Here is a 27972-nt window from a genome sequence, read left to right as displayed (position 1 = left end):
AGCGTATACTTGTTGTACGTCATAACAAAATTTTTTGCTGTTTCCGATTTGTTGGCATCTATTTGTTGAATATTGAGCATTTGTGATCAGCAATTTATTTCTTACATATTCTTGTAAATTTCTTCAAACATGTCTCAGCACAATTTATTAAAGTACCAATACATAGACATTTAACAAATAAATTGAAGTTACACACAATACCAATGGCAAAGATTAGAGAAGAAACATATATTCCGAATGTATAGTTACTTTCACATAATACGATTATTAAGATTCAGTAAAATATGAACTAAATAATGTCCATTCTATATAAAAAAGTAACTGAAATGTATAAATAAATCTAAAAATCTTGAACGAGGTGGGTAAAATATCCATACATTACATAAATCACTGCACAGCATACAATAGTCAATATAGCTTTGGTTTTATTGTCTATCAAATAAAAATAATTAAAAATGAACAATATTGCAAACGAATTTGGGAAAGGTGTCAAATGTTGTGCCTCTCCAAACTTTTGTTTAGAAACTGATATGTTCTGGATGATTTTTGAACTCTTGCTATCGACAAAGGTTGTCAAAATATTTTCCTGTTTTTATGCATTTCAATGTTTCGGCCGTAAGTTACCGAGTGCTTTGTGTTTGTGTTCAAAGATTTAATTATTCTCTTTGAATAAAATTTTCAGTTTATAGCAGTCAAGTCCACCTTGAATTTTTTATTTCCTTGGAAAATAATGACGCTTTGGATGTGCGCAGGTAGCTTCAATGTCAGACTGTCGTCTTCATCAATTGTTGAAGCATTATTATTGCTGTTTTCTTCCATCATTTTGGGTCGCTGCTGCAGAGTTGTGCTTAAGCTTGGCGATGGGATTGGCAATATTTTGTTGTCAGTGGCGTAATTGATAACGCTTCTTGTTGGAGACAATTGTTCCTGGGCGCTGCCGTCTGATGGTCGCCGATTGTCATTGCTGTATTGTCGTGCCATTTCCAAACACGATCCTTGTCCGCTGCTAGCATTGCTGTTTGGGCTGTGTTCAAACTTCAATATTGATCTAGGATCGTCTTCGCCAGAGTATAATCGCAAACTATGTTGCATACCTGTTCAACACGAGATAATATGTATTTAGTGTTGGTTTTGCTTGAATCATCTGCCGTTCATAATAAGAAAGTGTCATATGTCATATTCGTTTGACTAGATCAGTTTGGCGTCGACATAAATGGTATAAGAAATCGTGTATGCCTAATGGGAAAGATGCCGAATTCAGGGCCTTGTTCGCAGCGAAAGCGAAATTTGGTTAATAATGTATATCATACCATATTTGCATTTTAACGTTGCTGTAAGATTTAAAATTATTGCAATTTCCAAACTGATTCACCGCGCACTGAGGACATATGTATACCACGATGTCGAATCAGAGGCAAATTACGGTATACCAAGTAAACAAATAAATGCCAATACCTTCTCTGTCGTCGTCTTCTTCCATACTAGGTAGATGTGCACCTGATCTTCTGCCTCCAAATAACATCTTGAATGTTTCCCGAAGTTTGTTTATGCCAACTGGGTTGAAACTGAAGCGTAGTTCGGAGCTGTCAGCTATAAAAAAAAATGCATAATTGAACAAATGCGTGTCACGTTTGCGTGATGTGCACCATCCGCTTTGCTGTATTGACACTAGGGGCAGTAGAGGTCCTCCTGTGATTTATATTAGTAGGTATGTGAAGCTAAGAAATCCATACTGAATTTTTTGGCATTTTATTTTTGAATTTACTGGTACGATGAACATCCCTCATTTTCATACATGAGCGGAATGCTTGTTTTAATAATAGCAGATTGTCGCTTTTCTTTGATTTAGTAATTAGTAACATTGGGAGGAATCCAACTTCTTATAATAATAATTTGTCTCACAGCCTGTAAAATTGGGATTTCGAACTGCGTGGTGTCTCCTTTGTATCTGTGCTGTCGAGGCTATTAGCTGAATACTCAACAAACTGCATTTTGTGGCAAATTACCCCCAACCCCCCCCCCCCCCCCCCTTTCATTGTTTTGATATTCACATATGTTTTCTAATGTAGCTTACATGATTGCAATGGTCGTTTGTATAGCAAGCCGTTGGATGGTATATGCTGAAAATATTTCTTGAAAACTTTGACAATGCATCTTTCGTCGAATAGTGCTGACATTTTGCGTGTAATTTGCCTGTAATATAAGAATTTAATATCGTTAATTGTAAGTTTATATAGCTGGCATCTTATATGGTACTCACATCTCGACTTAGAGACAGTTTTCACTTTGATCAAATTCAAACCCATCTTGAATATTGCTTTGTGTAAAATTATTTAAGACATTTTTAGAAAATCGGATAAATGCAATATTACATACTGGAATTAATGTGCGTAAAAGTGTCGTAAATGTATGTTTTGATTGTGATTAGTTTGTGAAATGATAGGCATGAAATTCTTGCTTATCGTTGTTTCCGAACATTCAGAATATCGACAGAAATCAACTGAATTTACCCGTTCTCCCTTGTAAATTCGAGATACTCTTGCTTTGTAATTTCATCAAAACCAATTCGAAATTGTGACACAAGAAGTGAATGATGTTCCTCCATGCTTGTGATCTGAAATTGAAAAATAAAGTTTATTTTAAAAGAAACGTTTTAGGAGACTCCATTGCCAGATTTATTGAGAAGGAAGCCAGTGCCATGGTTTGTCAAAATTATATGAGAAACTTCCTAAATATGACAAAAATGCATTATAAATAGCGGATGATCGATCGGAAGAATTTCTTTCCACTGGCTGGCTACAAATGTGATATAGTTGCTATTTTAATACAATTTGAAATTGAGTGCAACATGTGAATTGGCTATCCTGAACCGGAAAAGTCCTGTTTATTCCAGAATGTGGTAGCCCCATCCTTGCCAATTTTGTCCCGAGTCCTGTTCTCCGTGGTGAAAGTCTGAAATACTTCTTAACAGCTTTTGTATTTTCGTTTCCGTGCTCCCTCATTTATTCAGTCCCAACCAAGATAATATGGCTTCTCATTTGTAAATCTAGTATATCTATTGTGTTGTCAATTTATGGTATAATCCTGTTTATTACTTACATGAAAACTCAAACAGGTGTGGTAAAATATTGCACGAAACAGTCCTTTCGCAGAATTTAGATTAAACAATGAGCTTGGCCACGACTCGCTTCCAAGGTCGTTATTCTCTGGTGAAGATTCTTGATCGATTCCTAAAATAATCAAGAACGTTTTTATTTATAGAAATGTTGTGGTAGCAGCAACGACTTTGATTGCCGTATATATATATATATATATATATATACTTTTGAGCTTGAGGTATAGGGTTGCCAAGCAACTCGATCAATTGATAGTATTTTAAGAGCGAGAAGTATTCATGTCAAAATTAAAATATCCGCTACGGCGAAGTTGTTGCTGTCGGTAAATGAACGAACCGGAAGCTAAGTTTATAATACTTTTACAAAGCAACTAATTCAGATGCGGTATCAGTTTGTAAGACGCAGAACACCGGAAAACATATAATATTATATCGGAACTAGTTTTATCAGTGGTTTCCTTATTAATTTCCTGCAGCGAAATTGTGTCATATAGCTTGTCATATTTTGATAGGCTGTCATTTTTGCTTTTTCCATTATCAGACCTTTAGTTCTGATTACGTGAACACCACGGACTTTATTGCTCATATATACAAGGCTTAAACTTACCACTACGCCTTATGGTCGATATTTGAGAATTTATTGCGTCCGACCGCGCCTTTAGGGCTTCTCGGAATTCAGCAAACGTTGGTGAATATTTATCAAAAAATGTTATATCAGATCTTCCAGAAACGTGCCTCAGATGACGTTGAAGGCCAGATGCAATTTGCATCAAGGTGTCCGGTGGGTACGCTCTTTTATCTCGACGTCTAACCTTTAAACAAAATATATATTTAATATTTCTGCGAGTTTTCCTAGGTCAATATGGCCAAGTTGGAAGTAAATTGATATATAACACACAAATTTTGGGTGTTTCACTGAACTTCCATATATATAATATATACGCTTACAAAATGAATTTGCAAGGCTGAGTTATCTACTTTTAGGAATTTTCACTTCAACTAGCTCAAAGCCCGAGCTGAATTTTACAAGAACTTCATAAGCGATTAATTGAATGTTCGATGTGCCGTAAGCCTAACAACACAGCGCATTAGGATAAGGCTTGAAAGTTTAAGCACTGTCCAAATACTTTCATTTACCTCGGTGATAAACTTTGGGAGCCAGTAACTCATCACATCAACAGTGGCATCTTTGATATCCATCGGAACTATCTGAAGTGGTCCAGTCTTTCCGGTCAAGTTCGCATTGGAATTTCGTTCAATCGCCCAATCTCTCCAAACCTATAAGAAGAAGAAGATTTGTTATGCATTTCGCACGTGAATGGTTGTTTCGCAAAATCAACAGGGTACGTTACCCACCTTCACAGCCCAGTTGTTTTGTCGCATTGTTCTTTCTGGAATTGCATTGGTGGACGCCGGTGAAGTTGCATATATATTAGAGGTACTTAATTTCGTCTCATATTCATTCCCATTCTGAGCATTTCCATTCAGTCCTGTCGCTGTTGCAAAAGTCGGTGATCTCCGTTGAATGTCGGATACTTCATTATTCTTTGCTCTAGCTATTGCGTTTGCTGCCATTGCACTCCAGACGTCCATAAGATTGTTAGTGTTTGCTCTTGCTGCTAATTGTCGGCTCATTGCGGCGTTGTATTCCAACGCGTACATGTTTTTATCAAGTAGTGTGGGAGATACGTTACCGTTGTTTATTGTGGCTTGTAAATTATATAGAGAGCGTAATCTTTCGAATGTTTCTGGTTGAGGTTTGTATGCTTCGGTCGGAAATTTTTGGTCTTCATCGCCTTGATTGAGCGCCTCGGTGTTCGGTCGACCGTCGATTCCATTCTGGTCTGCTTTTCGTCGTATGAAAGAATAAAAATGCTTCAGAATGCTAGTTTTAGATTTTTCGTCATCTTCATTTTCTTCTACCTCGTCCGATTGTTGTTCATTTTCCTGCTTTTCCTCGTCATCAGTGATGTCATTCTCTCTACGTGGCCGTTTAATAACGCCATCTTGTATGGTTTCGCTATTCATCAGGCTTTCGATTGCACGTTTTTTGCTCAACATTGACAAGTTCAATGGGCTTGTTTTAATTATGGACACGTCGAGTCTTTCGTCCTTGCTCAGTTTTGTGCACACCTCTGCCATTGTCGTGATGTCTTGACGTCTTCTATTTGTTGGAAAATATTGATGTATGATCTATTTATATTTCGACAATGCGTATAGTCTTTATATGGATTTTAGGCTAGTTCCATTCTGGAATAACACAAATAATCCTATATGAACACATGTAATAAATACACAATATGAAGTCAATTTATCTGGCACGGCAATACATTAAACACAAACATCAAAATAATGCTTGACATTAGACTTGACTTGCGTTGCATTAGATTTACATCGTTGTGGCGGTCACTCAAATTGTCGAAGACAATTATGCTAACTTTATGACGTATGCTAGCTTTATGACGAAACCTCGCAACCCTTCAGTGGTGTGGAATGAGATTCTAGTCTATGTTTGCTATAACCTCTCGACTTGCGTAAAGTTCAAACTTTTCCATATTCGTTCTACCTGTTAATGACGAAACAACTGGGACTTGCTATATGTTTTCCATAATATAGCATTTATTGCAACGTTTAAAGTATAACATACGTTTGGGACGGAAGCTTTGTGCTCTACTTTTCTCAGTATCAATCAAATCTGTTGCGACTTTAAATCCACCTGATTTCCTACATCCGATTTATGCTTAACGTCAGACTGCCTCAAATCCTCAAATAAGTAGTAACGATATGGCTTGTATAGTTTGATTATTATAAACTATTTAGTGTGCTACATGACTTTAAACGAGGCACAATCGAAGATTATTGCTACTATCTTGAAAATAGACGCCAGCGATTTAATTAAATGGCGCTGGTGTTGTGAAGGATAAGCAATGGTTGCAATGGAATTAACATGATTTGGTGAAGTACCGGTATCAGAAGACTATCGAACCCACGAATGTTACATTGCCGAAAATTAGTTTGAAATGCACGCATCGAAATTAAAATTTCTGCTATTATGAACTTCGTTGACAACTAAATATCTTGTACCGGTACTCGAGATCAATAGGATTAGAATATCGAATATTTTGACCATTGCCCAAACATTGTCATATAGACTTGAGAAACTATTGCTGCATTACTACTTATCCTTGAACTGGTAATATATACATCCAATCTTCACCGCGCACCTGATAGGAATCAGCATTATATTCATGTATAACTAGCAAACAGTGTACTTAGCAAACATAAAAACTCAAAGTCGGAACATCTTTCCCTTAACATTGTCTCGTTATTTTACTGCGCTAACCCTCAAGACAAACTGACAATATCGCAATAAATCATTGTACTTCCAACTTCATATTTGTCTATTTTATGTCTGTTAGCTTATGCGAAAATAGAAAACATAGGTTCTGGCAATTTCCCTAGCTTTCTATTTCATTCTAAAGTTAAGGGATGTCGTAAAAGTAAAGCTATGTTACTCTTCATGGCGCTATTGATATTATACATCTCGTTATCGGAATAGACGAAACTAGCGCTAAAGTCCGATAATGAACGAACGCTTACATAATTGGAAATATCTTCGAGCAGAGTAATGCACAATACGATAGAGAAAACTCAATACTGATAAGACTAGCCGATACAACATTGTGCGTAAAATAACAATAAAGTCAGAACAAAAGGATCTCTAAAACTTTTTCGCTGCTGGCATCCTTTTAGTCTTTTGTTTTTTCTTTTTTGTTCGTTTGTATTTATTAATTTTTATTATTGTTATTATTTACGCAGCAGTCCTTCCAAATTCCGATAGATGTAAATTAGGTTAAAAGCTCAAAAGAAAAAAAGATATTTGAGAGAATGCTAAATTAGGCATCTGGGAATACGCTTTTCATGCATGCGCCACGGATACATAATCATTGAATTTTAATTTTGCCAAGGCCCGTGTTTGTCGACCTCTTTATACCGCCGAAACATTGTCATGACTGCAACATAAGTATCCCGCTGTTTAATAGCGATATTAAATATTGGATTCGTCGTGTACGCCCTGATTCACGGCTATTGTCAAGCGTAAGTTTTATGTGTTTAGAAATGAAAGGGGCATCGTGACCGCAATTTTAAGTTATAAAATAGATTAAAATGGGGTTTATTACCACGCTATATAACCAAGGAGGTCAAATTATACATATTTTCCCACATCAAACCCCAGTCGTTTATTATCCAATTATTTTACTTCTTGAATTAAAGGAACCGATACCGATGCACGTACTTGTAACTGCTTATTCAAAAGTATGACCTACCTTAGATTATTCTAACATGTAATCTGTAATACTCTCCGGCTCTACTACATCAATTCTATCAATTTATGTAATTGGCAACAAACAAAACCCTAGTTTCTACTAATATTTCTAACGTAATATTCGGTCTACAAAACTACGCACTAAATATGCAACATCGCCTTGTACTACACAGTTGAAACATTAAATTCATATTCTTCTCCGCGTTTGGCGTTTTTTATTTCTTAAATTTACCATGACAGAGGTAGCTTTATTCCACTTCGTCTATATATTTAATGTAATATTATTGGCAGATTTTTGCAACGCTCGTTAAATTTAGACATTTATTGCGTGTGAATGAATTTAATTTTGAGTCTTCATAGACAATATATTGCCTCTTTTGTGCTTTTAATTTTCTTGGCACCGTGGGTGTGCAGTGCGGTACAATTTTAATAGTCTAATACAAAATAAACGAGAAAATGATGAAAAAACTTCCATGAATTTAAACTGAAATGCGCTGTGTATTAACGGCTTTTCCGCTGTCAAGTTTTTAGTGAAACGAGTATAATAATGGAAAGAGTAATATACAATAAAATATTACCCAAGAGAGCTTTCAAATTCGGACGTATCAATCAGCGAAAATATGCGCTCGCTTCATCTAAATATTTGTACCTAGCTTTAAACTCATTCAAGCATGGATCAGCTATAAATTATAAATCAATGCTTTACTTGAAGCTGGTCCATGTTTTATCGGAGTCAAAGTTCCGTTTAATAACGTCACACATGTAAAAAATCGCTAAATTTTAACGGGTTCAGTGTGGTTCACGCAATATCTCAAAAACATAGATAGTCTATCTGTCTCAATTTCGCGCCTACAGCTATAAATCGCGCCACAGATATTCTATTTTCTATATCTTTAATGTTTTTATCATAACTAAGTTATTTATTACGCCAAAATCTCCCGATAATGATCGAATAACTGCGTCTGTTTAGATGGCGGTATACGAAACCGTATATATCCTTTCAAGCAACAACAAAAAAACGAAATTTGTCCAGTTAACTGATAGTGCTATAATTTGATCAAGCAGCCATGTTGGTACATTTCTGGTGTGCCCAAAGTGTTAAATACAGAAACTGGAATAGTGGAATACACAAATGAAATCTATGTTGCTATATTTAGTGTTAGATTAATTTATTGTACATCGATATGTGTTTTTTGCTGAAACATATTTAAGTCAATGTGATTAAGTTGGTTCTGGTAAATAATTTTTATTGGAAATTGCGCAAAGATTGTCCCGTGTAGCGAATATTCAAATTAAGTGGCGTTTAGGGTAAATTGTCACCTTTTCGACCTGGTATTTTCCATCACACATTCACTTTTCCTACCAACGATTTGACATGTTTTTCGGTCGATTTAAGTCGCTCAAAACGATTATTGGTCGTGCGTAAATATGTCAGAAATTGACCCCTTCTTTCAAAGTAATGTTGAATTGCGTCATGAAGCCAATCAATAGCAACAAGTAGTCACGAAAATAAACAATGGAATCTTTAATTTAATGTAATAGTCATTTTTTACTTTTACGCCGATCGAGATAAATGTATAGGTTTAGACTAATTGGAATAAATAATTACTAAACTAAATTCGTTATAATAATTAAATATGGCCGTTCAATTATTTAAAAGCATAAGCCGCTGAGGTAGAATATTGACAAATTTGATAGAGTTTCTTGGATGTTACTTTCGTAATCTTACATTATAGCGCCATTAAAATTATCGAACGATACAATTTTGTTATCTTAACTATCACATCTTGAATAATTGTTAATTTTGTAGTTTTCCTGCCTTCTTTTTACCGAACACAACGTTCTCTTGTCTTAAGTTGACAAATACTTCTTCTTAGAAAATCTTACCACACAAGAACGTATTTTATAGATTAATGGAATATTTACACGAAGTTTTCCGATGAAATTCATTTTTAATCCACATTATCCTGCACGTTGACGTGTTTAAGACAAAATAATACAGAATTGTACTCGCTTTCGCATGGAAAATAAAATGAAATACTGTCAAATAGATGTTCATGTTATGGCGTAGTTTGTAAACAACCAAATCAAAAGCTTTGTATTTTTGCTCGACTTTAATTAAAAACCAGCATGAGCAAATGCTAATTTAAATACAGCAAATTGTGGATTTAATGCTGCTTCAGATATGCAATTGTGATTTACAGGCAAGCGCTTGGATTTTATCAAAATTGAAAGATAAAGTGCACCCGAATCGTTTTTTTTTTATAAATGGGACCGATTATAATGCGACCTGGTAAAATATAATACGCGCTTCACAATTGCTGTTAAAACTCATCAGACAATATTAAAACGGCTATGCTGCACACTATAAATGAGTGTTGTGTTATTTTCTACAGACTCCCGTAGGAAGGCAACGGCCTTAACACTTAAAAAAAAACATAATATAGGACTGTTCGAAAAATCAATGAACCTCACTAAAATGAATAAATATTTTTCGACTGATAAAGATCGTGATTGTCGATATTTTGAAGAATAATGTCGATTTTTGAAATTGCCCTAGCTTCCAGTTATGGGCTATTCCAAGTGACACTACAGGACAATTCCAGAAATTTTTCATGTTGTTAGATGCAATATATTTTTACATTTTCAGCTACATGTTTTGTTTCATTGTTCAAACAGTTGCTTTGTTGAATATGGAAAAAAGTGCACAAAAGTTAAACCCAAGACATACTTAGTGGATATAAAAAATATAGTAAAATATAGCGTGACACTACAGGACGGTAAATCCACCATGCATTAACAGTACATTATGTTGTGCTGTGAATCTTCGCGATGGTACAGCAGGAGCCCATAATATTTTCTGGTGCAGTAGATGAACGACCCCTCTATGTGTTGCTCAATTCACCTAATGTAACACTGTAAATCCATGCCAATAATGTGCTTATTGTATGTGACACTACAGGACGTGACCACTACAGGACATTTTCCACTTCGGAACTGCGGCCTCTATCATCTCTCAAAATTCTGGTAATAAATCGTTAAATGGGTGAAAAAATGTCCTACAAACACTTTATTAACTTAAATTCAGTGCATCCATTTCATATGAAATAACTGTATCACACAATCAAACACTTTGGGTCCCGAATCATCACAAAATATGTCAATTATACCAAAATTTCTACATTTCAGGCCGTTTTTTAAAAACCATCAAAAACCTGGGTGAAATTTTAACTTTTTCGGTGAAAGGAATGCAGTCCAGTAAAATTCCAATGTCATTTGATATAAAAAACACAAAAAAGAATACTTTCCCTACACTTTTAAAAAAATTGATGGAATTCAACTTTTGCTTGGAATGGCCCTTATGCATCTCGCACAGTATTATAGTTAGTTTGACTAATTTCGAAATGAAGTTGAAACTGAATTTCCATATGCCGTGATTAGCGATGCCGATTAGAAATCCTAATGGCCTTGTTAGAAGCGAGTTGGTCTATAATAAAGAAACTAAAGGACAAGATAGTGAGCCGAGCGCAACGGATTTCCATTAAGAAAAAAGATCAATGTCATATGCGTGAATAATGACGTTTAATTATCGACGAAATGACGTTTTCGTTGGGGGGTAATTATACCACTTGGAAAATTAATTTAATAAATAAAAAGTTTTTGCGACCTCTGTAATATATGAAGGCATAATTACCAAGACCGCACAGACGCGACTGCGACAAACAGGCCTTTGTTCAGTACTTTTTTCTTAGATTCTGTTGTTCAACATAGGAACTGATGCGGATCAAGCTTGGGCACTCTTGTAAAAATTATACAAATCACCCGATGCATTACTGTATTTAAAATATTATTCAGTTAAAAGTATGTTGGTTTTCCATGGGACCAACTGCTTATCCTTCTATTGCAAGAGTATAGAAGATAAATGTTCTTATTGCAGATTCTGTCTGCACACTAAAAAAGTATTCTTAGAAAATCTGACTTAACGGAAAAAAACTGTTGAATCCCCTAAAACATTTTAACTTGAAATTTGAAAGAGATCTAATTGCTTAATTGGGTACTCCCGTAGTATGTCTACCAGGTTAGGGTTAGGCCATAAATTTATTCCGATTTTCCTTATTTTAGTTCTATCACGAGATCGGGGCTGTCTGTGTCAGCCAAGTGAATATCCCCCTGCCCACGGGTTTCATTCCCTTTACACAAATTGATGTAAAATAGGCGAACAAAATTAGTTACCTCCATATTGGTACACACACTTCTGGAGCGCCCTTAATTGTTGTTTATATGTGTTAGTCGTAAATTGGCAATACTCACAAAAAAGGTATTTCCCGACATATACCGAGGAAGAAATGTTCCATTTATACTCACAGCTCGGCGGCTGCAATTTAATAAAATAAAATGTAAATGAAAAATCCATGTATATGCATTAATCTTTGCAGTGGTATTTCTGCTGCTTCCGCCATAAAATATTTTAAATTGATGCCTGATTATGTAAAGTTTTCATTATGCAATATAGATAATACTTTTCTTATGATCAGCAGGATGCCAGAAGTTGTTTTAAATCCCACACTGTACAGAACCATCGGATGCTACATGATTTATCAATTTAAAATGAAATGTTTATATATCTAAATTTAAATTAATATTTTTAAAAATTCCACTAAACTTGATGCCTTTACAAATCAACCTCATTTATATTATACTACCATACATAACGAGTCTGACAAAACTCGTTATTGCTGTACTAAAATAAACTTTTTACTTCTTATGTATGATTTCACTTTGTTTCTGAGACTTTTTAAACAAAACACTGGCAGAGTTATTCTGTTGTATCTTAGACGTCCTTATTTCAACTTCAAATACCACAAAAATATCAACAATTTCCAACGTGGTAATGAGCCGCGTGCGTCACTTAGAGCGTATTTTGCGGTCAACAATTTATAATTTACTTTTGAAATGAGGTTTCTATTACATTTATTATTGATACGATAAAATATTATACTATTTCTCAAGTATATTCATACATACATTTTAAATGATCAAACTGAATACTTAATCTAAATATCTACGATATAATATGTGCATTTGTATTTAATATTGGAAGGATAACTTTAATACCGTATAAAGCGAATTAACAGGGAGGGTAGTAACCTAAACCGGTTTGACGTAAAATATCTTAATAATAAAAATAAACAAAAAATATTTTGGCACACAGAGTAAAATAAGATATAAACATAACAGATATAATTACCTTCAGTGAATACCATGCCGCGGTCACGCATTCGGGATTTGATATTGGAACATGTCTGCTCTATGAACGATTTTCACTTTTTTTTATTTTAGTAGTCTACTGTGGTTTTTAATTAAACTGTTTTATTTTATTAACATTTAGGATTAAAATGCTTTTAAGAAAAATAGCAAATACGTTTACTACTTCTCCAAATAAAGATCGCATCCAATCTCATCGGTATTCGCCATTTTTGAAATTGAACATTCTTGTACATTTACGAAAAAGCATGAATAAGATCCCACAACACACACATGAAACCAGATACATAAATTTACCTAATAGTCAAATAAACAACTTTCTTCTCACATTTTAACAACAAGTACATGGTATTTCAATAATTATTTCTCAGCTGTTCGGCATGTGCTTACGTTTTGCTCACTAAACAAGAATGAAAATATTCTGTAATGGTAATAATAAAAATTATAGCAATAAGATTTATCTTCGATGTTATCTAACCTTGTGTTGTATTATAAACACGCGATCAAGTCCTAGTGTTATATTTCATTTAGTATATATATCACTATAGAGTATAGATAACGATTATTTACAGGGGATTGTGCACAGATGGTTGCCATGCATCATCGTCACCTATTCCCCTACCCAATTTAGACGCGTTTTTCCTTTTCTGGGGTTTACATTTCAAAATTATTCGCCTTTAAGTGGTAGCTCTATTACTATTTATTTTTTTAGTTAATTTTTAGGTGTTATGTCGCCAAGTTTAATCACAAACCATGTTTTATTCGTATAAGATAAAAATGTAATGTCGGTAAAATTTGAAGAATTGCAAAAAAAAAATTTTCTAATTATAAAATGTGTTTTGTAATCTTGTACTGATATTCCTGGTCATATAATCCCGATTAGTGTTCATATACACATTATTATCGCAAAACAAAAATAATAAAGTTGTGAACAACTTCAATTTTGATAATATTGCGTCCACGCTAGAATATGTTAAACCGATCTCAGGTTCAATTTCTTGCTTAACGTTCTTCCTTTTATCAAAATTATATTTTTATTCTATTTTCCTGTCTATTTTCCTGTCTATTTTCCATCTAAGACTATAACCTTACACGAATCTATAATCCATGCTGAACAATAAATGATTAAAAATATGTGAGATTCATATGTCTCTGGGGGCGTGTACACCATCTGCGCATGCGTTTCCATTAGATACAATATTTTTTTGCGATTACGCAAGACTCTGAACCCGGAAACGAACGTCCTACCTACATGCGAGGACCATAAAAGTTTGATTCTAATTTGAAATAAAGTTTAAATTATTATAATACCACTCCCTGTCTCATATTTATCCCTTTTCTATGTGCCTAATTTTTATGCCCGCAAACGTCTTTGCAATCTATATCATTTTTTGCAGCTTGTTCTGTGTTTTTATTACACATGATGTATCGATATTTTATATTTTGCCATTTTGAGATTACGTCGATCATAAACCTCTAGAAGATTGTGGCATATCTAATTACAGCATTCCAGTAAATTCTAAGTAATTTTGCGCTTTTTTGAACGCGCGACTTAAGAAACGAAGATTAAAAACCGATGTCACGAAATGAGGCAGGCATTTATGATACGCGGTGCATTAGAACCATTTGCAGTACATATAGTATCTCTAATACGGATTTATTATTCATGAAGTAAGGCTGATTTTGAATGATATTGCTAATATTTTTGTCAAAAAAACAACTAAAGTATTTTATTCACGAACTTTAATTTTTTGATTTACATTTTGTTTTTGTCGTGAACGGGTAGACCTTGTCATGTCGCTAAATTTAAGTTCGAGTACATGTACGGACGACATGGACCAGCTTGAGCGTTGCGTATATGCCGCATATTTCGTTCGCAAAATCTGTCGCTGTTTAGGCCTGCCAATCGCGAGGCACGGAACGAACCTTAGTTGGACTGCAAACATTTTAACGATCTATAATGCTCTTAAATGTAGAGTAAAATGACTATTTTGTGACACTTTAATTCGTTGAAATTTGCGTATGTTTTTTTTGCAAAAATTGAAGGCTGTCTTAATCTGTCAGAAAAACTACCCATCATTTTACACCAAGGAACATACATCACATGGCCCCATAAATCCTTTTTTTATATTATCGCATTGTCAATTTGTCCTAAGATATATGGATTGCAGGGTTTTTGGAGGCCCTCAAAAATTTTCCCTTGTCGCAGAGGCGGGCATAGTTGATGCTGTATATTTGATATCTGTCTATTGCCTAATGTTTGCATTTCTAAACCAAGTCGACAAATCTCCCTCTTATTAAAAACAAAACAATCATTCATTCCCAACATCACATTCTCAATACAAAATGCACAAAACTCGTATGCTGTAACAGTTGCCCTTCGGCTCTTATAAATTCATATTCACCATATATCACATACGTTTGAAAATTCCTTATGTCTTTTCTAGTATTTCAGTTCTACTGCTAACAAGAAATATATCACACCGTCAAAATTGTAACACTTTAACAACACAAAACACATATGGAATGGTTGCAACAATTATGACAATATACAAAATACAGTAATTGTTATATACATATGTTATTATATACCTAAAGTCCTGTGGCAATATTCATCTGCAAACATATTGATATCATAAAACACATGAAATAATTCTTTGTTTTTCCCCTTAGCAATTAATCCACTTGCCACTAAAATATTTTTAAATTTATACATTTTTTCAGCTCACTGTTATTCTTCTAGGTTTCTTCATTGAAGAAATATAAAATAGGATTAAAATATCAACTAAGCATTAGCTGAATCAACTCATATTGTGAATGAATATTATATTTCTATATAAGGTTGTAAATTATTTGTTGTTTTCAGTGACTGAAGACGGACCTGGTCAAATTGAAGGTAATCCATTGAGAGATTTGTGGAAGCTTGCTAGTTGGTCAATATCTCAAGATGTAAGTTATCAATCATATTTACATGTCTAAATTCTTTTATGCCTAATTTATCCAACCACATGTCTGAACGTATTCTTCGTCTGAATGTCCATATTTCAGTCTTATTTCATGCTTCTGTATCATTTATCAAAGGCATAAAATTTCCACAGGGATTGGCGGAACTATACAAACCCTTACTTTAGGTTTAAAATGGATTCGATCAAATCGACTTTAATAAAGCAATGGCGAATGTTTTATTTTGGATTTTAGGTCGGTTGGTTTAAGCATCGAAAACTGTTTTAGAATAGATAAATATTCCTCTGGTTACTTTAGTATCATTTTTATAAATAATCTGGCAGTGTTGCCAGAGCATTGTGGCCGAACTGTGCCAAGTTTAATCAGAAGTTGTTTATTTATGCTATTGTTAATATCCTTCAATTAAAAATTTTCCGGTATTGGATTAGATTTATTATTCTCACAAATTCAATGTTGATAGTTGATTAATTTTCATATTACATCTATATCTTGCGGCCCACACTGGGTTCATCCAAATCCAACTGTCATAATTTTGTTATTTCCTCCTGTCTTCTTGCAATCACATTTTTTTACAATTCAGGAAACTGTTCATACTTTCGAAAGAGCGATATATGGATCACTATGTGGGAACCTAAAAGCGGTGAGACATAGTTTTATAATATCCGATGCCTTCTAATTTAATGTTTTTATTTTTGCTTTATATCCCAAGTATGAGCTAGTAAGATATGTAACGATTTGTATGAAAATGTAATGATTTATCCAGTAATTGTCAATAGTATAATAATATTAATTTATCACCAATATTAGAAAATTTGAAATAAATCATATATGATTCACTCTTTAAGATTACTATGTAATTAGTGAATTACTTTGTGTACCTAATTCAACATTAAAAATATCTCACTTAACCATTACTGAAATATAAGAATTCAGGAGTGATCTGTGTCTTCCAATCCCCTCTATTTCATCAAAACATCCATTAGAATTATTCTATAGCTAAACACTGTTATATTTCTTTATAGCATGAGGTAACCTTCATACCATATTAAAAAAGTTCTCATGTGGTTCAGTCAAGTTTTGTAGATAATGTGTACATTAGTCCGTGGAAGCTCCCATTATCCAAACTCTGTGTATGAAATCGGGGAAAATTCATGAACTTTAATCTATACAGTTTGTATTAATAATAATCAAAGTGAATTGTACTAAAACAAACAAAATGTTATACATATAGACATAATACCTTACTTTTGGCAAATATATGTTTTCAATAAGGATTCAAAGGAATAATTTGTGTTTGACGCAACACCCAAAGTCTATTAACATATTTATTGTTATATTGAAATACACTAATTGTCTGCGTAAATGTGATTCACAATGAACAATACAGGAAGGAAAATGTGTTTCATATCTCACGTCAATACCAACTAATTCATTATTTTAAAAAATCTAAGAATTCTGTTTGTTTTAACTTAACTATTAGTCAAATTGAAATTATTTTTTTACGTTTCATCATCTACTCATTTCACACATTACAAATTAATTTTGGTCAGCAACATTAGTGAACATTGACTCACAGTTAAAATAGTTTGTGACTTTTCAAATACAAACGTTAGTTTTTTTATCACTCAAGTTTTTACTTCTTTCAAAATATATTTTCAAAGGTTCTATTTGTAAAGAATCAATATACAAACAATGAAATTTTCAAGTACATCTTATCCATTATAATTATTGCATTTGCAGTCAATTCGCTAACCTAAATCTCATTTTTACTCTATAGCTTTTTGAAAGATAGCAAATGGAAACGATTTACTTTTAGTTATTTATATATTTTTCCTCCAACTGGTAATTAGAGAATTAAACACTATAAATCTGTCTCATGCCACACGCTCAATTATAAATCAGATCAGAATATGTAACATAAAGAAAACAAGAAAAATGACATTTTTCGAAGTTTATTCCATGATATCAAAAATGTTTATTAAGTCAAATCATTTTTTGTTTTCTTTGGCACAACGTCAATAAATGTGAGAAGTATGTGGTGCTTTGACGTTAAAAGTGATATTTTTCACCACACATTTTTGTATGTGATTATTTGTTTTATAACAAACAATGCATACAACTCCACTATAATTTTTACCTACAAATACAAATGTCAAAAAGTCGTTGTGTTTAGATAATGCAAATATATTTTCTTGATGTCATGGTTAATCTGCGTGGTGTAATTTTTGTTGTGTTTGGTTCAATAGAAACTATGATGATTGTAATATTTTTCCGGCCTATTCAATGTAATTAAAAAGTATTTGTGGGTGTATTTTATCACAGGTTAATTGAAAGTTTCATTTACGAGTATATGCTGATGTTGCATAAAGCATCAGATTGCAGAAAAAGATTTGAGCATGGGCATTTGTAACTACAATCCATGCTACTTGAAGTCATAGATATTACATTCACTCCGAAATTTCACATCCTTGCAAATAGACTAATGAACTCGAATCTCACTAGATCATGTTTCTTGTGCTTTTCCCTGTAAAAATTCCGCAGTTGTGCATAATATCTGTCCTAAATGTAATTGCATTCTTTGAATTCAAGAAGTTTGTCATCCTTCCCATTTTGCACAGCAATAATTTTTTACGAGTTCAAATTCTTGTCTCATAATATGTATGCACATGTTTGTTCTGTATTTTTCTGTAATAATTAACCAGATCTATTATATATATCATATTATAAAATATGATAGAGGTTAAATCATATCATACATATTTAAGCATATTCATATGTATGTTAAGTGTGGGTCATAGAAGGATCAAGTAAATATATAATGAACAGACCTGATTTGAGTATAAATTTAACTAGACTTAAAATCAACACTTAGCAATGTATGTGTGGTAAGCATGGTTTTGATCTTAATTTTGAAGTTTTAGACTCACTTTTATAATACTCATTTATTACTGAATAACAACTGCTACCTTCAAGTATCATCTTGTCATTGGTGACTTTGCAAAATATAATCATTCTACCCATTAAGGTCTTACTCTTGAGTGCAAGGTCCACCATAATGTTGACATATCTAAAGATTTACTATATAGTTAAGTTTAGATAACCTATACAATGTCTACAATACCTTACATATTTCAAGTAAGATAAAATGTACGGTCATGTGTCACCTTCGTTTGTTCAGACTGTAAAGCTGACAAAGTTCTATAGATTGTGATTCATTTAATAAATGAACCTTCTTTCATTTTGTTTAACTTGGCAGTTTGCTTCTTGTGGTAAGCATTAGTATCATACTTGCAGTGTATCTGCTGCTTACCCACCACAAATTTCATATGTAAGAATATTTGGGCTGATTGTGTGCAAAATAGACTCTATAAAGCACAATGCAGTCTGCCATTCTCTGGAAGATAAGGTTTCCTCTACCAAACTCCATGACACAGATATCAAACATACTGATTGAAACTAAGCATTTACAACAGTGCTTGGAGCATCGTGCTTTGAGCGCTAGGAATAAGCTAGCAAATGCAACTCTGATTACAGACGTGGTTTTGTAGATTTCTCCTCTGGTTGGTTACGGCTTCCTCCACAATCAAGTCCATGTGAAACAAATGACTGGTTAATTAATCGGTAATCCCATAGCCAACATAGACTAGTAACCGACTGAGAGGTCTGTATGCCATTTGATTAGGTCGTCTTCTAGGTTCACCTATTCCCTTGGATAAATATGTCTAATCCTATTCTCTGTCTGAGCATGAAAAGTCTGATAATCAAGATTATGTTTCATCTATAGATGGTCAATGTATGCAAATCATGGGAAGATTATCTTTGGGCTCACTTCAAAACTATGATAGACACCGTGGTTGAGCATGATCTGCGGCATTCTCCTACTCTTGTGGAGAGAGTCCGTCCTGAGTGTGCTGGGGGACTTGTCACTCTTCCAGAGTCATATTGGGAACAGAGAGTTGCCCTTTCCTCTTCAAAGCAGATTTTTGAGCGAATACAGGCTATTTCAAATGAGGTGAGATTTTAATGGGTGTACGTTGGAAAACCTGTATGGACTGTCAGACCTTTGTCATACTTACTATGACAATTTTTGATTTGAGGATGAAGGGGTGGCTAAATTTAATAACCTAAATAATGTTTTGCATCTTCAGGCCGCACGCCAAGAGGGTGAATTTCCATTTCATTTAGTTCAAAAATATGTCATTCTTGAAGATATTACTGGATTGATCGATGCATGTCATTCGTGGGTGACTGAGTCCATGGAAGATGACACAGAAAGCAATGTATCTAATGTTCATCCACAATTATTGAGATTTCTCTGTCATTTGATCTTGTTTTTACGGACAATTGGAGTTTCAATGGATGTAAGTTTAAAGATTTTGCATAGTTTATCAAGTAGTAAAACTCAAGTTTTAGTGATTGCCATCTGATGACATTATTATGACACTCATATATTGTGCTACAATTTTATTCATCGAAATGTGAAAATGATGTCATTCTTTTTTGAAAGATGTCATGACTTTACAATTATTTCCATACATTTTGAATCCCTTTTTCACATGCTGGAAATATTTTTTTCCTAAAACCGCATTTTCACATGAAATATTGAACACTGGTAATTCAGAATGATGCCATAAGAAAAGTTGCTGGTAATAAAAATTGTTGGAAAGAATGAATCTAGAGCATGCTTGTTCTTCGAGTTAATCAATTTTATTCATTATTTGTGAACAACAGGAATCGAAATGTGAAGTAATTCTGGAAGCGTTCGTTCGATATCTTGCTTCTGAAGAAAAGTCTTTTCACTTAGTTGCAAATTATACAGCTGCCTTGCGATCAGAAAAACAGATCGAGGTTTATTCAGACTTTTTGAAAACTATTGAAGATAAGGAGCAGAGACAAGAATATTTGAAGATGGCGCATGAAGCTGGTATCGTTATATTTGTATTTACTAGTAGTTTGTATGTTTGCTGTCGATGTAATTTTGTACTTGCTGTTCATGAATTTCATATTTATATATATTTTCATCTGGCACTTTTTTCACGTATTCTATTTTGGTATGCCAGTGTCAATGGATGACCTTTGATAATAATCCAATACTAACTTCGTATTCATACCATCATCCTTCTCTATACCAGGGATGCCCAACCACTGGCCCGCGCCACCGAGTTTTATTCGTGACATGCCAAGGCACAAATGAATTTCAAAAAATGCTAACATATATATCAGTGATAAAAATTGATAAAACCGGCCTTAAATTAATCTAACAATAATTAAACTATTATGATGTACCGTCAGGGCTGCGATCGCTCATATCGCTCATTATTCAGCCATTGGCTCTGACATCAGTTATGACATAACAATGCAAAGATCCCGATAGAAGTGTTGCATAAGTCAAGCACAAAACTACACCAACACCAACAGAAGCCTTCAAGATTTTAGAAGTTATTTGTAGATACAAACATTGATTAAATATCTGTGACCCACTCGCTTCTGTTCCGTGATAAAAATATACTTTTTGATCCATTCATTGAAAAAGGTTCGCCATCCCTGCTCTATACCATCATTTTGTGTCTCTTCTACAACTATTGTAGAAGGTTAACTAAGATCCACATTTTACCTCGGGAATCTTTTTGAACTGATAATCCAACATGATTTTAAAATTTTCGACACATACAAATAACTAACTGTTTTTTAAAAACTCGCAATAATTTTATGAATGAATATTAAAGGTTTACAGCAGGACAGTCCAAAATTAAAATAAGATTGAATTAAAATACTTCAATCTTGCATGGTTTTTGAATTGTATCAAGTTATTGGCTGATATGCTTCGTTTCAATATTACCCGCTAAATACACTTTTCATTTTGTCACAGGACTCGATATACCAACAATAACAAAAACAGTTGTGGAAGATATTAGACAGCAAGGAGACGAAGATGTGACTATTTTAACGCATTCCATTGTTGGTGGTGGTGATATCACAATGTCCAGTGAAACCTTTGACCCGACCTTTGAACCTCCCATGACCCGAGATGATTGGAGGAAAATTGAGGCATTGGAATGGCTTGTGTTCGATGAATCACAAAGGGCAGAAGCAGTGAAACAGTGCAACGCACTTATGAGAACTTTTCTTGGTATGCTAAATGATTGCGCAGCTTGTTTTAGTATTTATTTACAATTATCTTTTAAAATATATCTAAAATACATTTCATGGTTGCTGCAATAGTAATATAATGATAATTGGAAAATCTTTGCATTGTAAGCATTTTGCATGTTAATTTTATACTTTAGTGGTTGACTGTAACTCCTCTCAAATCATCTTATATATTTCTGAGTGAGTGAGTTTTACCTCGCTTTGGGCAAATTCTTCAGTAAAAAAATGTTTATAGGGACATAAAAATTATTTTCTCTTGAAGCTGCTAGAAAGTTCACTGCAGCAAAAGAAGTTTTTCAAAAAATTCCTGAAGGATCCATTGAAGTGATTCACCGTCAGTGGAAAGAAAAGGTAATGTAATATGTTTTATCGTTTCTCGTTTAAAAAACTATAAAGTATGCCTTTTTTCATTTATAAATTTTCATTATAGGTCCCAGGATCTACCCCACTCCCACCAGATGATGAAAATGCAATTAGAGAATATGTTTGTATGCAGGTATATTGTGTTTATTGTACTAGAAATTTCATTTATTGCAAAGTCATGAGTACTCGCTTGATGGCATTTACTAGAATAATGAGAGCTACATAGCAATTGGATGTGAATCCTATCCTAACTACCAACAGCATTTCAAATTGAAAAAATTGCATCAGAACAGAATTCATTATAGAAGCTTTACAATCAACTTGTAAAATAGTGTGATTTCCATGTAAAATGATGAAGTGCTTTAGTCGTATGGTGAATCATATTCATCCTGGAATGCTTCGGGAAGAAATAACTAGTTCACCGTTTTGAAAGCATGTGCAAGCCCAGTGGTTAAAACAGGTAGTAACTCCTCTGGGTATGAAATTGAACATGTTTTCTACCTGAATTGTCATTTTTGGCGCACCATTGATTATGGCATTGCACTTACCTTCACTTTTTTTGAGACTTCAACTTGACTAACAAGATCAGTACGTCGGCTATTTTCTGAATAAATTAAATGAATCCTATTTTTATTTCAGGCATATCTTTCTGCAAAGCAATCATTCATGGATTGGTTTAAATATTATCATCACAATAAACCAGTAGCACCTAGTGACAGTCAAACTGGGAATGATAAAAGATTCCCGAATAGAGTCGCAAAAGGTCACAGGTAAGTGGCGTTAACCGAGTTAAAAGTTTGACTCATCAATGGTTTTGATGTTATTAATTTTCACACACATTTTCAAGAAGTATTTAAAATAAAATATTTTAATATCAGGGAAGACAAATATCAAGAGGAATTAATCAGATGGAATGAAACTTGTAAGAAGATGTGTATGACCTTACGTGACAGGATTTATAATGTTTTATTGCTCCCTAATGGTGGATGGTTAATTGATATTCAGCAGGTAAGGATTTACTTTGAATTGCACAAGTAGGATATCATATTTAACCTGTGTGAGAAGAAAGTCAATGAGATGGTTCATTCATATAGTGAACCACGGATCCTCATTCTATCGCATATCCATGGTTGGCATGGTTAGAGTAGTTGCCGGTAACCAGTTGTTTCAGATGCATGGGCTGAGTACTGAGTTATCTGTTGGGTCTGGCAGCTTTCCATATGTTCTCTGTTGCAGTTGACTGCTTATATTGTGAAAACCCACTGTCTTGTTTTATTTAGAAAGCACAAAACAGTTTGTATTTTGTGAACAAATTATAACTTTATCATCAGATGGAAGATAACGACAACACCAGACGACGTCAGCACCAACTTGATGTTTTGCGCCATTTATGCCTGCCTGCTCTCTGTCATCTTCTCGTCACAGCTTTGAAAAATACCCCTGATATGAAGGAAGAATGCCTTCATCTTGCAGATGCCATAGCTGATGAGGAATATAAAGTTTATGAGGTAGAGCATAGGTTTTCAAACTTTTGGTGTTATGAAGCCCGTGATGAGGTTGACTATTATTTACGGAGCCCCACCTAGGGATGGGCAATGTAGAATAATTTACTATTCTAGAATATTCTAGAATAGTTAAATCGAATCCAGAATACCGAATCCTATTCTATTTTCATACTTATTCAAATAGTAGGAATTTCCACATTGCTGGATTTAGATGTTAAAAAATTGCAAATGTATTACTTACTATAAATGTATTATTTGGTGACCGTACATTTGAACCCACGTACATTTGAACCCATGCGTATATTCACGGGTTCAATCTATATGCCGGTGCTAAAACCCATGGGTTAGGGTTAGTATGGGTTTAACTATCCGTGAAACAAAAAAAAAAATTCATAGGTGCAATAGCATACAGGTGCAATTGTCATGGGTTCAAATGTACGTGGGTTCAAATGTAATGGAACCGTATTATTTATTTGGAAATGTCCTGAACATTGGATTTCATTTGATACTAAACAGGCAGTTCCCAGGACAATAAAATTTAGGAATATCACAATATTTTTTGCCTTCAATTGTTCCAAATTTATGTAATCCCTAAATACTAATAAATACTGATATGTTAAATTAAGACACGCTTTAATAGTAAGTGGGTAAATACAAAAATAGACATGAAACTGTGTTAAATCATTATTAATGTAAGTCTGCCGAGTGTACTAAAACATACGGGATGAATTAATTAGATGCAGAACCATCGTGTGGCCGCTGCAACCTATGCGCTGTTGTAAAATATTAAATTTAACCACTATCAATTAAAATCAACTTTTTATTCTGTGCGAGCAAGACACGTAAAACCAAGTCCCCGTAAACGCGATTTCGTACTTAGTTATTAGGTAATAACATCTAAAGAAGAATTCATTTTCTATGATTATCGTTAGATATCATTATCTATCTCTCCAGACTTGGCCCTACTCAAATTCAATACGTCACTATCTTCGCCAGATGAGGCAACTTTTTTTAAAATTCATCGGCGAATAAAATACTACAGACACTCGATCAAACGTGCGTCTATCTTGAACGATAGAAATGTTATCATTAATATCATTATCTACCCAGACTTAGCCCTACTCAAATTCAATATGTCACTATCTTCGCCAGATGCGGCAACTTTTTTCAAAATTTATCGGCGACTAAAATACTACAGACACTCGATCAAACGTGCGTCTATCTTGAACGATAGAAACCGACCGAAAATATGTAATATTTTGAGAGTGAAATTTAAATGTGACAGATGTTCGCGTTTTGCGATATAACTCTGTATTTCGGAAAATGGTATAATAAATCTATTCGTAAATAATATTTGATCTAAATTAATCGTAAGTGATGTTATAACATTTAACGCCTGGCTTTTGGTTTACGTGCATCATTTTTTGGGGAAAACTCGTAGGTCGCGAAAAATCATTTAATTTAAAATGAAGCAAGGCACGTCTGTAAACAATTAAAGATTGTTGCATTCAGATTTCAGATCATCGGAATATCACCAGTAAGTCGGCACAAATAATTATTATTATCATACGCTAGCTAGATAGCAAAGCAGGAAAACGCAAAAATGGTGCAATAACGAGTCTTCGCCGTGAGGTTATATGCCGATTGAAATTACAGTGTTTGATGTTTACCGATTTACGGGCTCTTTGCGAGCAGACGCAAGTTTAATTAAACTTGAGAGATTTCCCCGCGAGAAAAACGCTCGTCTATAATTGATAAATTAGAAACCCGAAATACAAAAATTGACGCATGGCGCCGGAAAGGCGGAAACCGAATCCTGTTATCGGATCCCGTTGGATTCGAATCCTCCGGATTCGGTATTTTATATTGCTCATCCCTAGCCCCACCATGAATTTTCAACAATAAACACAAAAAACAAATTGCTACTAACCGATTATAATGTTCCTGGGTGAATTAAAATTACTTGATGACTCGGATGTATTTATTGCTTCTTGATGAATAATAGCTCGCTGAGCCCCTGAGTTTTTCCAACGGAGCACTGGGGGTGAGTGAAATTGTTTTGTTGTTGGGCAAACAAATGCGACAATATCTTCATAAATAACTTTGCTTTTGTGGTATACTTGTTTCTATTTCATAAAAGTTAACTAAATTATGATAAATGATGCTTATTGTTGATATTTGATAAAAGATTTGAATGGTATTACAGGTCTTCACAAAGGAAGAAGGAAGAAAATTAATGTCAAGAATTCAAGACATTGCAGTTGATTTATTGTAATTTTGCTATTGCTTCACTGCCAAATTTAAAACCACAATTTTCTGCCATTTTCATACACTTTCGATTTATAATATAAACTGATAAACACCGGCTTCGTACATGATTCAGTTATTGTATATTTGTAGTAAAGTTCCAACGCGGAAATAGTCAAGTCTAGCTTTAAGTTTTAGTATGATGTTCTCGTCTGTGTGAAAAAAAGCAAAAGGATGCTAAACCATGCAATAAGCCATGACATTGGGCCGGGTAGCCAATTCAGATTTGCAAGTTGAAGTGGCTTTTTTAACTAACTTTCTGTGAAATAAATGCAATATTCTTGAACTTCTAAAATAATATACTTCGCGATTTGCACAATATTTCTGGAGTTTGAGTACAGACATTTTTCTGAAACTCTTAATATATACTTCCGGCTCGCGCGATTTGTTCCGGTGGGAGACATCAAATATTATTGGGTGTGATGTAGTTCCGAAGTCTACTCCTAATTATACAACAGTTGTCCTATGAAGAACTTATTCAAAAGAAGCTACGGAGATTTTTTTGTCGAGGCTTCTGTCTGATATGTGCCAACTCGGCATAGCCATAGTGGATGGGACAGTATTTCTGGCAGCAGCAATTAAAGTTATTCTACGGTGCCAGAGAAGAGCAGCTGTGGCGGATTCAATCGCCCGGGAAATTGGAGAAACGCTTCAGTTCTTCCGCACATAACCGCATTAATTCATTTTATAAAACCATTTGTGATGCGCCAATGGAATATTCAGAGGAACTACCATGCGCTGAGCAGCACATACTGTGGCCTACTTTGCAAACCAACAGTTGAGACAGACAAGGTCCTATCCATTACACGCCAGACCTCAGATGTTAACAGTCTCCGGTCCCATTTACCTTAAAGCAGTAAGAATAATCTGATCTTTGGTTGTCATGTCCATAATTTTCGTTACAATGACTTGCAACCCTCTAACGATATACTGAATACTTTCTATAACAGGGTTTCCCAAACTTTCTGTTCAATGGTGCCGTTTGGAGAATTTACAGAGCAATTTTAGCAACAAGTTCATTAATATGTAGTGAAACGTTAACAACAGCTCCACGTAAATCATGCCCAGGTGTTTTGAGGTGTTATATCTATTTTGATTTAATTTCACGAAGCACTGAAAATTTTGAACTACACAACTATGGAAACAACGACCATGTGTGAATAGATAGTATACATTGTATACTAAAAATCACTGAGATATCTATCAGAGTAGTCTACACATCGCGAGCAAAGCCATCATTGCATTAATCGCTATTTGATTAAGGCAACCCTTCACTGGGCCCTCGATAGCGAAAGGATCACCGAAAGACGAAGAAAATGAACTACGCCGCCGCCGCCTCATCAACTCCTGCTCCAGCCGAAGATGCTACAACAACAACCACCCGTCCTCGAACTCTGTTCCTGAAGACCGAAGAAGACTTCAACTTCCCAGCATTGATGGACGTCCTCAACAACAACGAGTCGACCAAAGAGTTCTGCAAGAACATTGTGGGGCTCTTTGAAGGTCGCAAGGGCACCTGGATCTTGACATTTGCTGCTGCAAATGGCAACCCAGATGCAAGTTGCCGGGAGAGTTTTCTCACAGCTACAGGCGGGCAAATACAAACAACTAAGAGTACAATCGTTGTATCACTGCCCGAAAAAGCTCCAATACGGATTTCCTTAAGAGGAATTCCCGCGGAGACTTCGTATGCCAAAGCCGTTTCCAAGATGAACCAGCTCGGCTGTGGAAAAGTTCGAAATGCTATAAAGAACTGGTACCGTGGCACCACGATCTACAATGGGCACACCTCGTTTCTCATCGACGAATTTAAAAAAGACTGTCTCCCCGGGGACGTACTAATCGATGGCATGTGGTGTAAAACGTTCCTTCCAAGGGAACTTTACACGCCGACATGTGGGAAATGCCTACAATCGGGGCATGGCTACTCAGAATGCACAAACGAAGCTGTCTGCAAATACTGCAAAACACCGGGT

General features: G+C 34.5%; 2 protein-coding genes across 2 annotated transcripts in view; one reads left to right on the top strand and one right to left on the bottom strand.

Annotated features, from left to right (window-relative positions):
• Window positions 1-26056, top strand: part of LOC120339493 (nuclear pore complex protein Nup107-like) — a 72305-nt gene extending 46249 nt beyond the window's left edge. Inside the window, exons 14-25 of the mRNA XM_039407630.2 lie at window positions 15574-15656; window positions 16252-16311; window positions 19456-19683; window positions 19820-20032; window positions 20403-20595; window positions 21541-21801; window positions 22084-22172; window positions 22252-22317; window positions 22824-22954; window positions 23063-23192; window positions 23516-23692; window positions 25896-26056. Coding sequence (XP_039263564.2) covers window positions 15574-15656; window positions 16252-16311; window positions 19456-19683; window positions 19820-20032; window positions 20403-20595; window positions 21541-21801; window positions 22084-22172; window positions 22252-22317; window positions 22824-22954; window positions 23063-23192; window positions 23516-23692; window positions 25896-25964 — 1700 coding nt within the window. The 3' untranslated portion in view covers window positions 25965-26056. The remainder of the gene's footprint in view (window positions 1-15573; window positions 15657-16251; window positions 16312-19455; window positions 19684-19819; window positions 20033-20402; window positions 20596-21540; window positions 21802-22083; window positions 22173-22251; window positions 22318-22823; window positions 22955-23062; window positions 23193-23515; window positions 23693-25895) is intronic.
• On the bottom strand, window positions 73-6588 carry LOC144427177 (uncharacterized). The gene is made up of 8 exons (XM_078115971.1): window positions 4472-6588; window positions 4253-4393; window positions 3723-3927; window positions 3100-3230; window positions 2511-2614; window positions 2075-2193; window positions 1456-1590; window positions 73-1094 (listed from the first exon to the last, which is right to left on the bottom strand). The coding sequence occupies exons 1-8, from the start codon at window positions 5255-5257 to the stop codon at window positions 679-681; spliced, it is 2037 nt and encodes a 678-aa protein (XP_077972097.1). The 5' UTR covers window positions 5258-6588; the 3' UTR covers window positions 73-678.
• Window positions 26057-27972: the final 1916 nt, after the last annotated feature.

The sequence above is a fragment of the Styela clava genome, chromosome 9, assembly GCF_964204865.1.
Source record: "Styela clava chromosome 9, kaStyClav1.hap1.2, whole genome shotgun sequence".
NCBI classification, from domain to species: domain Eukaryota; kingdom Metazoa; phylum Chordata; class Ascidiacea; order Stolidobranchia; family Styelidae; genus Styela; species Styela clava.
This window is presented reverse-complemented; position numbering and strand designations above follow the sequence as displayed.